The sequence below is a fragment of the Festucalex cinctus genome, chromosome 15 (genome assembly GCF_051991245.1).
Source record: "Festucalex cinctus isolate MCC-2025b chromosome 15, RoL_Fcin_1.0, whole genome shotgun sequence".
NCBI lineage: Eukaryota > Metazoa > Chordata > Actinopteri > Syngnathiformes > Syngnathidae > Festucalex > Festucalex cinctus.
In genome coordinates, this window is record NC_135425.1 from 26,361,947 (window position 1) to 26,379,187 (window position 17,241).

Here is a 17,241-nt window from a genome sequence, read left to right on the forward strand (position 1 = left end):
AATTTTTTTTTTTTTTTTTTTTTTTTTTTTTTTTTATAGTGCAATTTAATTTTTGTTAGGGATATTTTGGCCTTTCTAAGTTGAACATCTGCACTAATTGGTCAGATGAAGGGGAACGTAATATACCTCTGTGAAGCGAGTCTTGACAGCATTTGCTACTTTCCTGTTATCCAGATCTTTGGCGCCATCTTGTGGCGTCGTCGGGCGTAGTAGAAAGACATTGTCTGCAAATTAGTGTAGGATCGTTTATGCGTGAGAGTTTAGTAAACGTACGTAGACGGGATCCTTTTTGAGTGGTGATGCAGAGTTCATATTTTTTATTTTTTATTTTTTGGGGTAACTTTGTGATGTCTCCATGGTAATAAAAAAAAAGAAAGTGGACTGGCTCTTTAAGCTCCTTTTTTTTTTTATCACCGCCCTCTCAATTGTTGTTCCTCCCCCCTTCAGTTGATTGGGTGGTGCGTGAATGCGCCCCCCCCCTTCCATCCCCCTCCCCTCAGCCGCCTCCTCCTGTTTCTCACTTGTCTTCTTCTAGTTCATTAGGGAGTCGCTGCACCTCAGAGAGGATCAAGACTTGATCAACATCGTGGACCGGGACTGCCCGTCTCAACCTCCTCAAGGTGAGGCCACTTTGGCTCTTTACAATTGATTTTTTTTTTTTTATTTGTTTTGGAGGCACCCTCAAGCAACCTCCTCTCCAATTTCAACATCATTTTTTGAGTTGAACCAAACAAATGTGAATATTTCAACAGCATCTTTTTTTTTTTTTTTTTTTTCCCCCACACTACATTTGCTTCATGTTGTTGTTGTTGTTGTTGGCGGGGTGGAACTTTTGCAGCACGTTCCGCATGCAGCGACTTCCCCCAAAGGTGCGTTTGGGCGTCCCAGCAGAACCAAAACGATTCGGGCGGCCCAAGAAAAGCAGAGAAAGAAGCCAAGATATGGGCCGCAACGCTGCATGAATTACATCCATATTTTTGTACAGTATGACCTGAACTCAAGTCAAGCGTCCCATTTCATTTGATTTCAATTTTTAGTTTTCGAACATGCGTAAAAAAATAAAAAAAATCGTTAAAAATAATGAAAATAAAACTTGCAAAGCCAAAACTTGTGAACAGCAAAATAATAATAATAATAATAATAATCAAGCTACCGTCGTCTTTGGTAGCAAGTCAAGTCAGACATGTTAAAAAAAGAAGTAGAAGTATAAACTTTTATATTCTGATATCAATAATTTTTTGACAATTTGAATATTTTCCTATACATAGTTTAATATACTATTAGGCTATCTGGTGTATTATTATTGTGCATTATTCGTAATAAATAATATACCAATATTATATTACAAATAACACGTGCATTAATCCTCATTATGTCTAATAATAATTACTAGATTTAATGAGGATTAATACACGTGTGATTAGTAATATAAATAATATACCAATATATTATTTATTATATTATGAATAACGTATTAATCAGATATATGAATGAATAAAATTGAGTAATAATGCGATATTATTAGACTTAATGAGGATTACTGTAATACATGTGTGATTCGTAATATAATAATATACCAATGTATTATGATATTATGAATAACGTGTATTAATCCTCACTAAGTCTAATAATATCTGGTATAATAATTTACCAGATATGATTATTACATTAATAATATACCAAAGTATATTGGTACATTATTAATGTAATGAATAATATACCAATATACTTGGTTTTAACATAACAGCAATAATAACATGATTACAATAATAATTATTATTGATTCATAATTAATGGCTAAGCCAGCAATAATGTACTGGTATTCAGCATTTGCAAATTGGGGGGAAAAAAAATATTAAAATTTGAAAAAAAAAAAAAATCAACTGTTTTTGCCGCCACCATGAGCAATTTGGCGCCAAGGAACTCCGTCAAATTGAGTCGAGGAACTTCATTTGGGAAAAATAAATAAATAAAATAGTGCTTGGCGGCCATCTTGAGACAGCTTGATGCTTTGGGATTATTTCCAAGTGAGAGAAAAATTGTCCTTTTTCTGCCATCTTGTGCAATTTTGAGGTCCAGGAACTATATTGAAGTGAATTGAGGATCTTCTGACACCTAAATTCTTATAGATACCACAAAATGGCAGCACACACAAACAGCACTTTTTTCTTTGTTATATTAGACGAAGCTATGTCCTGACGAAATGAAGCTCCTCCCCCTCACCTCCAATATAGCTCCTTGAGCCCTAGATGGCGCCAAAGGAAAGAGTTGTCGTTGCAAGCAGAACGTTTGTGTGTTTCCCGTGCAGGTGGAGATGTTGGTGCGCGCTTCCGTCCTGCTCGTCCTGCTCGTCCTGCTGCCTCTGCTGCTGTCCGCGTCACCTGCTCGGCCGCGAGCAGGTGAGCTTTCGCTTTTCGTCGCCTTTCAAACGCAAACCGCAACTCGACAGTGGATTAAGTCGTCATTAAGCGTCATTTTTCAGTTGGAAAAAGGAGTTCAAGCTTTAAAAATAATCATTTTAAAGCTTAAAAGCTTATAAGTGTTTTTTAATTCAATTTTAATTACTTCATTGAAACTTTAATAAGCTATTTTAATAAGATAGCAACTTGCAAAAGTTTAATATTATTATTAATTATAATATATATAATATATGTAATATAATTGATATTAGTATAAGAATAATTTTTATTTATTATTAATAATTAGAATATACGTATATATATATATATAATTAGATCTAATACAAATATATTTTTTTATTCAATTTTAATTATTTAATTGAAGCTTTAATAAGCTGTTTATAGCTTTTAATAAGCTAGCAACTTGTAAAAGTTTAATATAATGTTTATTATTTATGAATTATTTTTAATTATATGTAATTAAATATATTATTTTTTACTTTAAAATTTTATAAATTAAAATATTTGATAAATAAAATTAAATAATTAATAAAATAATACATTCAATAATAAAAATAATATAATAAAATAACTTAAATACAATTTTTTAAAACGTATTTAAAATTACAATTTTTGTAATTATATTGTATAATATGTAAAAAAATTTTTTTTATTTTTTTTTAATTATTGAGCTTTTTAAAAAAGACAAAGAAAAGCAACCGACTTTGCATGCTGTCGTTGCAGCGAGCGACAAACTGGAGGACGACAACTGGCGCGTGTCGGGCTCGCTGGCGGGCACGGCCCTGCTCCCCTGCAAAATCGCCGCCGCCAACGACGACGGCGAGCATCTGAGGGTCAAGTGGACTCGCGTGGACGAGGCCGGTGCGGAGAAGGTGGTGGTGGTCTCCCAGGCCGGCGTCGTCAAGGTGGGCCAGGACTTCATGGGGCGTGTCTCTCTGCCCGGCGGGCCCGCCCACGCCGCCCTGGCCCTCGCCGGGCTGCGGGCCAGCGACGCCGGGCGCTACCGCTGCGAGGTCGCGCGGGGGATGGAGGACCGACGCGGCAGCGTCACCCTCGGGGTCAAAGGTGAAGCCTGTGCGACCTCCGCCGGGGAAATAAAGGCTTTTTAGAAACGGCGCTTTTATTCTCTCTCAAGAGGATTAAAAATACCAAAATAAACACACAAATAAATACAAGTGCTAAAAAAAATGGATGTAAAAAATATAATTACAAAATAAATTAAAAATCATATAAATAGAAGTGAAATATATATATGCATAAATAAATAAAGTCAAAATAAATACAAAAATATGTACTTCATACCTACTGTTGCCAACTATTCTGCATTGCGGCAATTAATTTCTGCTGATATCGGATCAATATCGGACTCACACACACTAGGCTGCAATATCGGGATCAAATCGGAAGTGAATATTGTATCGGGATAAGTTTAACAAAAGGGGATCGGTATCGACGCTAATTTCCTGAATCGATTGCCATTCACAGGAGTTAAATTCGATTTGATTTCGATTTTTCCTTTTTTTTTTTTTTTTGCCCCCGATTTGATTCAGTTCAATTTAATACAATAGTGATTAATATACATACATTGATGGAACATCGATTCTCCTTAAATATCGAGGTCATGATTACAAATGCCGCAAACAAATTGTAATTGTAATTCACTAATAATTGGAAATATTCTAAATTGTCTTAAAAATGTATCCAATTTCTGTGAACAGTAAATTTCAAGAAAACAGCAAGATACAAAAAATATATATACATATTTACAAAAAAAATATTTATGCCTTTTTAAAATGATATTTTCTCATGAATTTATGTGGTAAATATAAAAATGAACAATTTATGGCTTTATCGGGCTCTGAAAAGGAAAATCGATTCAATAGCGATTGTTTGATTTGAAAATTGCATTCCGATGTCGATTTGAATTTGATTTCATTCTTCAGTGCGCCTGTTGTCTAAAAATCAAATGTATCCCGTGAGCACAAAAGTGTGCACACCCCTCACGTTTTGACCAAGGCGTGTCGCGGCGTCCGTCCGTCCGTCCGTCAGGTGTGGTGTTCCACTACCGGGCCATCGCCGGCCGCTACTCGCTGGACTTCGCGGCCGCCGTGGAGGCGTGTCTGTCGGTGGACGCCGCCATCGCCACGCCCGAGCAGCTGACGGCCGCCTTCCACGACGGCCTGGACCACTGCGACGCCGGATGGCTCGCCGACCGCACCGTCAGGTTGGCGAGCCGATTTTGGCACAAAATTGTCCACGCAAAACGAAAACGTACGATCAAAGAAGCCGTGTGCGTTTTTTTTTTTTGTTTTTTTTTTTAACCTTTTCAGATACCCGATCACGCAACCTCGTCCGGGTTGCGAAGGCGACCTGAAGAGTCAACCCGGCGTGAGGACGTACGGCGTCCGATTCGCCGCCGAGCGATACGACGTCTTCTGCTACGTGGATGAACTAGATGGTAATGCGCCGAAAATGCATTAGAAACACATCACGCGCCCAAATCAGATCATTTCCAGTGATAACTTGTGATAAATATTAGGGCTGGGTATTGCTGCCAAACTCACCATACGATACGTATCACGATATAGGGGTCACGATACGATACGTATCACGATACAGGGGTCACGATACGTTACGTATCACGATACAGGGGTCACGATACGATACGTATCAATGTACAGGGGTCACGATACATTACGTGTCACGATACAGGGGTCACAATAGGTTACGTATCACGATACAGGAGTCACGATACGTTACGTATCACGATACAGGGGTCACGATACGATACGTATCATGATACAGGGGTCACGATACGTTACGTATCACGATACAGGGGTCACAATACGTTATGTATCATTGTACAGGGGTCACGATACATTACGTGTCACGATACAGGGGTCACAATAGGTTACGTATCACGATACAGGAGTCACGATACGTTACGTATCACGATACAGGGGTCACGAAACGTTACGTATCATTGTACAGGGGTCATAATAGGTTATGTATAACAATACAGGGGTCACAATACGTTACGCATCACGATACAGGGGTCACGATACGATACGTATCATTGTACAGGGGTCATAATAGGTTATGTATAACAATACAGGGGTCACAATACGTTACGTATCACGATACAGGGGTCACGATACGATACGTATCATGATACAGGGGTCACGATACGTTACGTATCACGATACAGGGGTCACAATACGTTATGTATCATTGTACAGGGGTCACGATACATTACGTGTCACGATACAGGGGTCACAATAGGTTACGTATCACGATACAGGAGTCACGATACGTTACGTATCACGATACAGGGGTCACGAAACGTTACGTATCATTGTACAGGGGTCATAATAGGTTATGTATAACAATACAGGGGTCACAATACGTTACGCATCACGATACAGGGGTCACGATACGATACGTATCATTGTACAGGGGTCATAATAGGTTATGTATAACAATACAGGGGTCACAATACGTTACGTATCACGATACAGGGGTCACGATACGATACGTATCACGATATATTATGACGCGTGTGTACGATTACATGATGTAAATTTATGATTCTGACATTTGTGTTTTGATACCCGTCGCGCGGAAGGTGAGGTGTTCTTCCCGGCGTCCGCGGGCGCCAAGCTGACCCTGCAGGAGGCGGAGTCCGAGTGCAGGAAGCACGATGCGTCGCTGGCGTCGCCGGGGCAACTGCACGCCGCCTGGGCGGCGGGCCTGAACCGCTGCGACTACGGCTGGCTGTCGGACGGCAGCGTCCGCTACCCCATCAACGTGCCGTGGCCGCAGTGCGGCGGCGGCCTGCTGGGCGTCCGCACGCTCTACAAGTACCTCAACCGGACGGGGTACCCGCACCCGCGCGACCGACACGGAGTCTACTGCTTCAAAGGTGCATCACTTTTCATTGCTTTTCTTTTTCTTTTGTCCAAACATTTGCAGCTCCAAAATGTGGTCAAATTACGTGCACCATGCGGTAAAAACTTGATCAATTTTTCGCTGTTCAACGTGCATCTTCTTCGTTCATGATAGACCAAATTAATTTGCTCCAAGAGAGAAAATATTAGCGGCGAAATTAAAAAAAAACAAAACAACAACCTTCATTAATGCTATTAACATTGTTTAACTAAACAAAAAACAATTTATAATTATTAATATAATAATACTAATAATAATAATATAAAAGAATTTTATAATATAAAAAAATTATAATATAATATATAATGTAATAAAATATATATAATAATAATAATATAATAATAAAATAATTAGAATAATAACATAATATATAATATAATTAAAACAATATATATAATAAAAAAACATAACAATATATATTTTATATAATAAAATATATGACATTTTTGTTTTTTTTAATTGCATTACAGAAAATAAAGGACTTTATCACAATATTCAAATTTTCTGAGACCTGAGTCCTGTATGTAATATAATAAAATATATAAATATGTATATATATTAAGATAAAATAATATAGTATAATATAATATAAAACTAAAAAACTAACTTTGTAGTGTTTTTATGTCTAATTGTTACCTTACGACTTTTTTGTAGATATTTGGCACATTCATTTACAGGAGGGGAAAAACGCTGTATTAAAAGAATCGATTCATGGTTTTAAGAATCGATATTAGGCTATGAAAAGGAATATCGATTAGATATCAAAATATCGATATTTAGATCCGTCCCTAAATTTCGCCGCCGATAGTTTGTCTGTGCCTTCATCATCTTTTGTGCATCAAAAGTTTTTTCTGCACAAAATTGGAACTGCCGTGCGTCAGCGATCCGTTTGGTGCTTTTGTCTTGTCATGAGTCATCGATGCGGCACATTTGCGTCACATTTGCGACACGTTTGCGTCACGTTTGCGTCACGAGTCTGCGTGCGCTTTCAAAGGGACCAGAACAAGCCGAGAGCAGAAATGTTCGTGCGTTTGTTGTCCGTTCGGGAAAGGGGGGAAAACCCCGATCCAAACGTTAAGACAAACACAACGTGTTCCTTAATAGCTCGCAGCTGGACCGGCCGGGCCCAGACACACGCGCGCGCGCACGCACACCCACACCAGAACGGAATCGACCCTCCGGCGCTGACGAGCTCCGCAAGCGGTGACGTCGCAAGTGTAATTGCAAGCAGTCGCTCACGTTCGCCGTCGCTTCCAACCATTCTGCAGACTCGGCCTGCCAAAGTCGTGACATCATGACATGGGCGGGTCCGATACCGCCGCCGCAGGATCACATGACACGACTCTGGAATCGCTCTTCACGCTTGACCTTTGACCTTTTACATGATGATGTCATTCATCAGCAATTTTTTATTTGTTTTTTTTGCTTCACTGCATTTGACTTCATTTCACTCAACTCACTTTAATCCGACACTTCAATTCAGCCGATATTGATTAATTATGGAACGTCAATTCTTCTTAATTATCAAGGATATGATTTCAAAACTCCACCAACGTTAAATTCCAAATACGATTTTGGGGTAAATTATTTGGTTTATTTGTGAAAGTAAACACGTTAGAATCACTTAATTGTTACACAAAATCAGCAAGGATGAGATGACAATATTTTCATAATTCAAAATGATTCTGAATTGTCAATAAGTTTGGTCTTTCATAAAAGTAAGAAAATACTTTTGAATTCAATTTTAATTTTTTTAAATTTTAAAGACAACCATAAAGATGCAAAAAAAATGGCCTTTTAAAATGGTATTTTCTTATGAATTTATGAGAGGAAGAGATATTAAAATAATTGATTCATGGTTTTATGAATCAAGATCAAGCTCAAATGAATTCTTTTTTTCGATTATTCAATTGATTTTTTTTTTTTAAACCCAGCCCGACTCGATTTATAGTTTTATTTTTTTTTATTACAACAAATTCAATTATGCCATCTAGTGGCAGATAAATCACCTGAACACAAATCAACATCACACTTTTTTTTTTTTTTTTTTTTTTTTTTACAGTACATCTTTTTTTTTTTTTTTAACTCAGTTGTATGAATTATTATGAAATTTCTGTATCAATGACTAAAAGATTCAGCCATATTTCTATTAGTTTCATTTCACCCCCACTTTTACGTGGAGTCAAGTTTGAAAATGAAAATCTTTTTTTTTTTTTTTTTTTTTTTTTTTAACTCAGCCTTACACATTTAAACTGCTTTACATAATGACATGTATATAATCTCTCTTTTGAAAAAAAGCATTTGCAATCCATTTTTTTTGCGTACCTTTTATTTGTTGTTTGAAGGTGGGTATCCATTTCCATTTTTGTCCTTTTCCAGACCAAGTGCAAGCTGCAGCACGGTGACGTTAGCGTTAACTCAGATAGCAACGCTAATCTTTTTCTTTTTCTTTTCTTTTTTTTCCCCCCGTCTTAAATTTGATCCGAGTCATGCACGAAGGCCAACAATAGTCAGCAATCGAGTCTTGCGGGAGCCGTCATGACGTCATTTCTTCCAGCAAAAACATGCGCTCAGCCTGCTGGCAGCCATCTTTTGCTATCGTTCATCGACCGTTAAGGCGAATGTGAGCTCACGCGTCGGGAACATAAATAAACACTCGGCTGGACGTTGACTGATGCCATCGGAAGGTTCGCGGTTCTGGACAACTTCGCAGCTTTTTAACACCTTTCTCCGATTTCGCCGTTGCGTAATCGAGTTGGCTTTATTTTTCAGCTAGTTGTACTTCCTCTTCCGTTTCCTCAGCCAAGCTCCCAGAAGCGACGACGACATCCCACCCGGTGACAACAACAAATCCCGCCACTCAACCGGCGTCGCACGCCGATGATGTCGTCACAGACAACAGGCCCCTCCTCCACGCCACCCAGGGCGGGTCCGGCGGCAGCGGCGGCGAGTCGGGGAGCAGCGGCAGCGGCGCCGACCCGGAAGCGGAAGGCGTCACCACGCCGCCGCTTTTCCCTACGGCGTTGGTATTCAAAGAGGAAGCTCCGCCCCCGAGCGTCATCGTGGACCAATCGGTGGCGCTCCCCGGCGAGGGCGGGTCCACGGCCAAGCCGCCCTTCCACGTCATCATCGTCAATGTGCAGGACAAAAATCAGTCAGGTGTTGATGGGCGACTTATTGATTTGATTGATTCATCAGATTTGATTTTTTTTTGGTACCAAAACTAACTCATTAAGTGTAAAAGCATCTGGTTCAAGAAGAGAACCCTGAGGAACTCCACACATAATTGATGTTATGTTTCATCTACAACTTACTAACCGTATATTAGGGCTGTGCAATTAATTAAATTCAATTACTAATAATTGTAAAAAAAAAAAATAATAATAATTAATACAAATTTTTGAATTGCTTAATTTATATATTTGTACCTTTTTATTTTATTTTTGTGAATAACTAATTTAATAAATTTAGTTTCATCCAAAAGGAACTTGCATAATTGTAATGTTTCAAAGAATTTTATTTGTCTTAATATTTTCTTTTTATTTATTTTACATTTACATTTACATTGATTAAGCAGACATGATTTTTTTTTTTTTTTTGGTACCAAAACTAACTCATCAAGTGTTTTAGCTAAAAGTATGTGGTTCAAGAAGAGAACCCTGAGGAACTCCACACATAATTGACGTTATGTTTCATGTACAACTTACTAACAACTTTTTTTTTTTTTTTTTTAGTTTATTTGTTCGAATGATTTTGTCCTGATTATTGTCTTTCCTGTAAACAAAAATGGAAAACTCGATTTTAAATCACAAGTCCGGATTTGGTGGTGGTGGGGAAAAAAAAAAAAAAAAGTCGATTCAAATTGACCAACTTTTATTTTCCCGCCCTTTTCCCGCTTTTCCTTTCAGTTGATCGCATCCTGCAGCTCATCAACTCGCCCGCTGGGGGCGCCGTCGGCCTCCCGCAGATCAGCGACCTCTCGCGGGCCGTCGGCGAGCTCGGAGACGGCGACGCTGCGGAGGCGCCGCTGCCGACCGTCGGCTTCGTCGACGGGAAACACAAAGTAGGAAGGCGCTGAGCGGTCGACGTCTTACAATTGCAATTATGACATCTAGTGGCAGAAAAAACACCTGAACACAAATCAATATCACGCTTTTTTTTTTTTTTTTTTTACGGTACATCTTTTTTTATTTGAACTCAGTTGTATGAATTATTATGAAATTACTGTATCAATGACTAAAAGATTCAGCCATATTTCTATTAGTTTAATTCCCCCTCCCCACACACTTTTATGTTAGCAGTTTGAAAACTTAGAAAAAAAAATTGTACATTTTATTATACATTTAGAACAAATGTAAAACCTATGATGAATAAATTAATTATTAATTTAATGAATTAATTTATTGAATGAATGATTGAAAATTTCAATCGCCAGACACCCACAAAAAAAAAAAAAAGGATTTTGAAGTCCTGATTTCCCCCGTCTGGTCCAATCAGGTGACGTTTGACGTGGCGCTGCCGGAGGAGGCGCGAGGGGACCAGTTTGAGACCGCCGCCCCCGTTCGGTTGTCGGACGAAGCGGCGAGCGCGACGCCGCTCGACTACGCCGCCTTTGAGGGCCCCACGGGGGGCCCCGTCACATCGCCGATGGGGGTCGCCGGCGCCGCCGAGGGTTCCTCGTTCGTCGCCGCCGATTCCGAGCAGCTGTCGGGAGACGGCGAGGCGCTCGAGATTGTAGCCGCTAGCTTAGCTTATCCGGCGGTACCGGGCCTTGTCGACCCGGACCCTCAGCTCCCTCGCCCCGCCCACCTCCGGCTAAAACTTTCCACCGCCGTTCCCCGCTCGCACGCCGTCACCCCGACCCCGCCGGAGGACGTCTCGGACTCCGACGGCAAGATGGCGGAGTCGCAGCTGGAGGGCAATTTCGTCAATGGCACAGGTACGCCACGCAACATTTTATGTTAGTTTTTTTAGTGCCACCTAAGGCTGTGCAAGTCATCGAAATTCAATTACAGTTTCGATTATTACCCTTCACGATGACAAAATTGGCATAATCGTACAAAAATGATTATTAACGCTAGGGGTGAAACATTGCCGACATTGTATTGTACAATGTTACCAGCGTTTAGCGGCGACTGCTAGCTAACAAGCGAGCTAACATCAGCAAGTTAGCCGCGCTAGCTAGCAGTGGTAACGTGCTACAGCCATTTTGATTACTTTTCAAAGGCCTAAATGAATACTACAGCTGGGGGAGGCTCCAAAAACAACATCCTTTTTTTTTTCCTCACGTGAAATTATTTTAGCGCCTCCCTTCCAATAAAAACATTTTTATCATGTCTAGTTTTGTCTACTCATTTTTTTTAGAGGCATGCCATTATTTTAGTGCCTCACTTCCAATAAAAACATTTTTATCGTGTCTAGTTTTGTCTACGCATTTTTTTTTAGAGGCATGCCATTATTTTAGTGCTTCCCTCCCAATAAAAACATTTTTATCCACTTTTCAGCCGTCGGGCCGTGCTCCGTGGACGTGTGTCAAAATGGCGGCTCGTGCTACCAGAGAGGCGCGGAGAGGGCGTGCGCGTGTGCGCCGGGATACACCGGGGGGCGCTGTCAAACAGGTGAGTCTAACAATCGGCATAATAACGATAATGAGAGTAATAAGAGGAATTTTTTTATTTTTTTTTGCTTTGCAGACGTGGACGAGTGCCAGTCCAACCCGTGTCTCAACGGCGCCACCTGCCTGGACGCCATCAACGGCTTCTCCTGCTTGTGCCTGCCCAGCTACGTCGGGAAGCTGTGTGAGCAAGGTCAGCGTTAGCATTAGCGTTAGCGTTAGCATTAGCATAGCGGCGCATGAGGGCTGAAAAAAAAAAAAAGGACAAAAGTCTCCGAATGAATGTGCAAATGTCCGCAGAAGTTGTTGTGTGTGTGCGTGTGGTTATCGGCGAGGGGTCTCGGGGGGTCTCGGGGATGTTTGCTCCTCAGCTGCGGTGGGGCGTCGTCCTCCGAAGATGGCGCCCCGCCTCCATTCTTGTGGCATGACTCAGCAGTCGCGTTTCCCCTCGACGTCAACTCGAAGAAGATCCAAAGCCCCACAAACAAGAAGTCCAAACTCCAAAACGGCCAATAAAAGCAGCATTTTTTTTTTTTTTTTTTATTATTATTTCTCACATCCACATTACTTAGTAAATTTGAGTTAGTTTTGATTTCGTTTTGAGTTTTGTTTATTATTATTATTATTATGATTATTATTATTTGTTTTACATTTATTTAGTTTTGGAATTTTCATTTTAGTTAGGTTTTATTGTGTTTTTTAAATTTAGTTGGTGGTTCTGTTAGTTTTTATTAGTTTCAGTTATTTAATAAATGCTTAATTTGTATTTAGTTTTAAGTTTGTTTCAGTATTAGTTTTTTTTTTAATTATTATCATTATAATAATATAATTAATTTTTAATGATTATTAATTATTATTATTCCTATTAATGATTTGTTTTTAATTTGTTTAGTTTTGGGATTTTCATTTTTGTTAGTTTTTATTTCTTTTTGTTTTTATTTCGTTAGTTTTCTTTAGTTTTCATGGTGGTTCTGTTAGTTTTTTTAGTTGTTTAATAAATGCTTAATTTTTATTTGGTTTTAGTTTTTTAATTATTTATTATCATTATAATAATAGAATTTATTTTTAATGATTATTAATTATCATTATTCCTATTAATTATTTGTTTTTAATTTGTTTAGTTTTGGGATTTTCATTTTTGTTAGTTTTTATTTCTTTTTGTTTTTATTTCGTTAGTTTTCTTTAGTTTTCATGGTGGTTCTGTTAGTTTTTTTAGTTATTTAATAAATGCTTAATTTTTATTTGGTTTTAGTTTTTTAATTATTTATTATCATTATAATAATATAATTATTAATTTTTGATGATTATTAATTATTATTATTATTCCTATTAATTATTTGTTTTTAATTTGTTTAGTTTTGGGATTTTCATTTTTGTTAGTTTTTATTTCTTTTTGTTTTTATTTCGTTAGTTTTCTTTAGTTTTCATGGTGGTTCTGTTAGTTTTTTTTAGTTGTTTAATAAATGCTTAATTTTTATTTGGTTTTAGTTTTTTAATTATTTATTATCATTATAATAATATAATTATTAATTTTTGATGATTATTAATTATTATTATTCCTATTAATTATTTGTTTTTAATTTGTTTAGTTTTGGAATTGTCATTTTAGTTAGTTTTTATTTCTTTTTGTTTTTATTTTTTTATAGTATATCAAGAAACGCTCACATTTATTGGAGCGATGTTGTTTAATTTAATACGCACTGAATGAGAGTGCGGTTGCTGCGGGTGGCGTCGAGGGCGCTCGCTAGGGGGCGCACTCGCTTCCCTGACGACTTCCTGTCCCTCCCGCGCAGACTCGGCGCGGTGCGGCCCCGGCTGGCGCAAGTTCCAGTCTGACTGCTACAAGCACTTCCGCCAGCGTCGCACCTGGGACGCCGCCGAGCGAGAGTGCCGCCTCCACGGCGCCCACCTGGCCAGCGTCCTGTCGGCCGAGGAGCAAATCTTCGTCAGCCGTGAGTCGCCGACGCCGGGACCCCCGCCGACGACCCTTTTCCAGGTTCCCGTTCCCGTCCGCGCAACTTGACCTTGATGTGCGCAGGCGTGGCCGGCGACTACCAGTGGATCGGCCTCAACGACCGCATGTTCGAGCGAGACTTCCGCTGGACCGACGGAAATCCCATGGTCAGCTTTTTCTTTTTCTTCTTTTTTTTAATCAGGAAGCTGAAGTAACGCAAAACCATGATGTCATCAGCAATTTCTCCAAAACGGAATACTTTGTTGGCGCCGCCCTATGTTCATTTGATGTACTGCGTCACAGCAAACATGGTGCACGTTAATATCAGGACAAAAAATAATAATAATAACAAACGGCCTTACTGCAAATACAAAACAACTTGCCTAAAATAAAAGTAAACACCTTGCTTCAAATAAAAAGACTACTTGCCTCAAATAAAAATAAACACCTTGTTGTAAAAAAAAAACGACTTGCCTAAAATAAAAACAAATACCTTACTACAAATAAAAAATGACTTACCTTAAATAAAAAATAAACACCGTACTGCAAATAAAAAAACTACTTGCCTAAAATAAAAATAAACACCTTACTGCAAATAAAAAAAAAATACTTGCCTAAAATAAAAACAAATACCTTACTGCAAATAAAAACAATTTACCTAAAATAAAAATAAACACTTTACTGCAAATAAAAAAAGTACTTGCCTAAAATAAAAATAAACATTAACTGCAAATAAAAAAGCTACTTGCCTAAAATAAAAATAAACACCTTACTGCAAATAAAAAACTACTTGCCTAAAATAAAAATAAACACCTTACTGCAAATAAAAAACAATTTTCCTAAAATAAAAATAAACACCTTACAGCAAATAAAAAAACGACTTGCCTAAAATAAAAAGAAACATCTTACTGCAAATAAAAAAATATACAAAAAAAAAAAGTCGCTTTACCTGAAAAATAGAATTCCACCCCAAATATTGAGCGCGGATGCTGACGCTGACGTGGCAACTGTGCGTGCGCAGCAATTTGAGCACTGGCGCGCCAACCAGCCCGACAGCTTCTTCGAGTCGGGCGAGGACTGCGTGGTCCTCATCTGGCACGACGACGGCCGCTGGAACGACGTCCCGTGCAACTACCACCTCGCCTTCACCTGCAAGAAGGGCACAGGTGGGGACGTCTCCGCCTTCCCGCGGCGCTGACCCCACCCCCTGCCTCACAATCCCCCCCCCCCCCCCTCCTCCTTCCAGTGTGGTGCGGGCCGCCGCCCGCCGTGAAGGACGCCCGCGTGTTTGGCGCCCCGCGTTCTCGCTACCAGGTCAACGCGCTGACGCGCTACCACTGCAAGCCGGGCTTCATCCAGAGACGCGACCCCACCGTCCGCTGCCGACCCGACGGGCGATGGGACGTCCCCAAAGTCACCTGCCTCAGCCGTGAGTAACCTCGCGCGGACGCCTTCTCGCTCCTGCCTCAAAAATGAGGTCGAGGTGTGCGTGTGGGTGTGGCGCCCCCCACTGGGTAGCATTATGATTTACATGTATTTTGGTTTAGGTTTTTTTGTGATTTTTTTATTTTTATTTTTTTCCCTCTACATCACATTTACTAAAATGTGAAATATCAAAATAACTATCTCAAATTATCAGTAAATAATATATTCTTATATATTCATTCTCATTAGCAAATTAAACTGTAATAACAGTGTTATTGTAAGTTACTTGTAAGTCAAATTCTGGCTTGCAACATTAAAAAAATAATTAAAAAATTAGCAACTGTAATAACAGTGTTATTGCAGTGTTATTACAGTGGCCCCATATCTCCCACCCCCCCTTTCACCCAAGATTTGAATTAAGCATGAGCAGCTCATTTGTAACTCAAATTATGGCTTGCAACATTTAAAAAAAAAAATTGAAAAAATTAGCAACTGTAATTAACTCATTCACTGCCAGTCATTATAGAAAATTTTTACATTTCCAATACTCACGTGATATTCCATTCAATAATTATATATAAACCGAATCTACCAAATAACAGAATAGACTCCCTACTTTTTGTCCCGTCCCGTTCTTTTATAATTGACAGCAGAAAAATGTAGGTTTGCCAAAATACAGCCATTTCTCCCATGGACTCTGAAACTGTGTTTATTTCCTATAAAATGGGGCAATGATGTCATCTACCGGTGGTTGGGCATCAGTAAAGTTGTTTCCAAGTTTGATATTTACAGTGGAGCATGCTCAGATTCGCCCCCATTTAGCACCGCTCTAAAAAATACAATTGACAAGTATACTTGTCAAAGGCAGTGAATGAGTTAACAGTGTTATTACAGTGTTATTACATCTGCCGCCACATGAACCCCCCCCAATTTCACCCAAGATTTGATTTAAGCATGAGCAGCTCACTTGTAACTCAAATTATGGCTTACAACATAAAAAAGTACTAGCTTGTAAAAGTGTTATTACAATGTTATTACAGTGCCCCCCCCCCTCCCTCCAACTCAAATTCTGACTTGCAACATTTAAAAAAATAAAAAAAATACATAAATAAAATAAAAAAAATAAAAAAAAGCAGCTTGTAACTCAAGAGTTGAGACATTCTTAAGTCAGGGTACCACTGTAATAACACTGTAATAACAGAAATGTCTGTAAGAACAGTCTATATGAGGTTTTCATGTTGGAGACAGCACAAAATTAGGCAAGGGTTCACCATATCCAAATATTCCACATCCAAAATATCCTGCATTCTTGTTACCGTAGCAACAGAGGTCACACTGTATTGCGCTTCCTCTCAGCGGCGACCTATCGCGTGCCCGTCACCCACCACCACCACCACCACCACACGACCAACGGTAACCTGAGGCAGAACGACGGCGGCCAGCCGAGCTCCCGGAACCTTCCGCCGGCGTCGGGACGATGACTTTCTACGCGAGAGGCTCGCCCCAGTGCATTCTGGGATGTCGCCCGGCTCGAGAGGGGGAAGACTCCCAGAATGCACCGGGGTGCGGGAAGGGCCCCTCTTCCGTCCAATCGGGCGTCGCCACGTCATTTTTAGCCACCTGTGTACATTTCATTTGAAAACAAATTGCCTTTGATTGTTTTGACAATATGAAGCCAAAAATAATTTAACTTATTGGACTGTGACGTGTGAATAATGAATCATTTTCCAGTGCAAGATGTTAACTTTTGCCCGACAAGGCAACAGCTGGAAATGTGGGATTGTTAATAAAGTTATGATATGGATTTGTGGCTTTGTTTTTCATTCACAATCGAAAAAAACATGAAACAGAAACCAAAAAACAAAAGTCAGTTTAAGTCA

At 39.3% G+C, this 17,241-nt stretch overlaps 1 protein-coding gene across 1 annotated transcript; it reads left to right on the forward strand.

Moving 5' to 3' along the window:
* Positions 1–20: 20 nt before the first annotated feature.
* LOC144002178 (brevican core protein-like) lies at positions 21–17,165 on the forward strand. The gene is made up of 16 exons (XM_077497161.1): positions 21–620; positions 2,309–2,399; positions 3,144–3,485; positions 4,470–4,644; positions 4,751–4,878; positions 6,046–6,342; positions 9,171–9,527; positions 10,277–10,431; positions 10,866–11,307; positions 11,873–11,986; positions 12,062–12,175; positions 13,776–13,934; positions 14,021–14,103; positions 14,958–15,102; positions 15,183–15,365; positions 16,718–17,165. Exons 2-16 carry the CDS (start codon positions 2,315–2,317, stop codon positions 16,840–16,842), a joined length of 2,904 nt encoding a protein of 967 aa, XP_077353287.1. The 5' UTR covers positions 21–620; positions 2,309–2,314; the 3' UTR covers positions 16,843–17,165.
* The last annotated feature ends 76 nt before the right edge of the window (positions 17,166–17,241 follow it).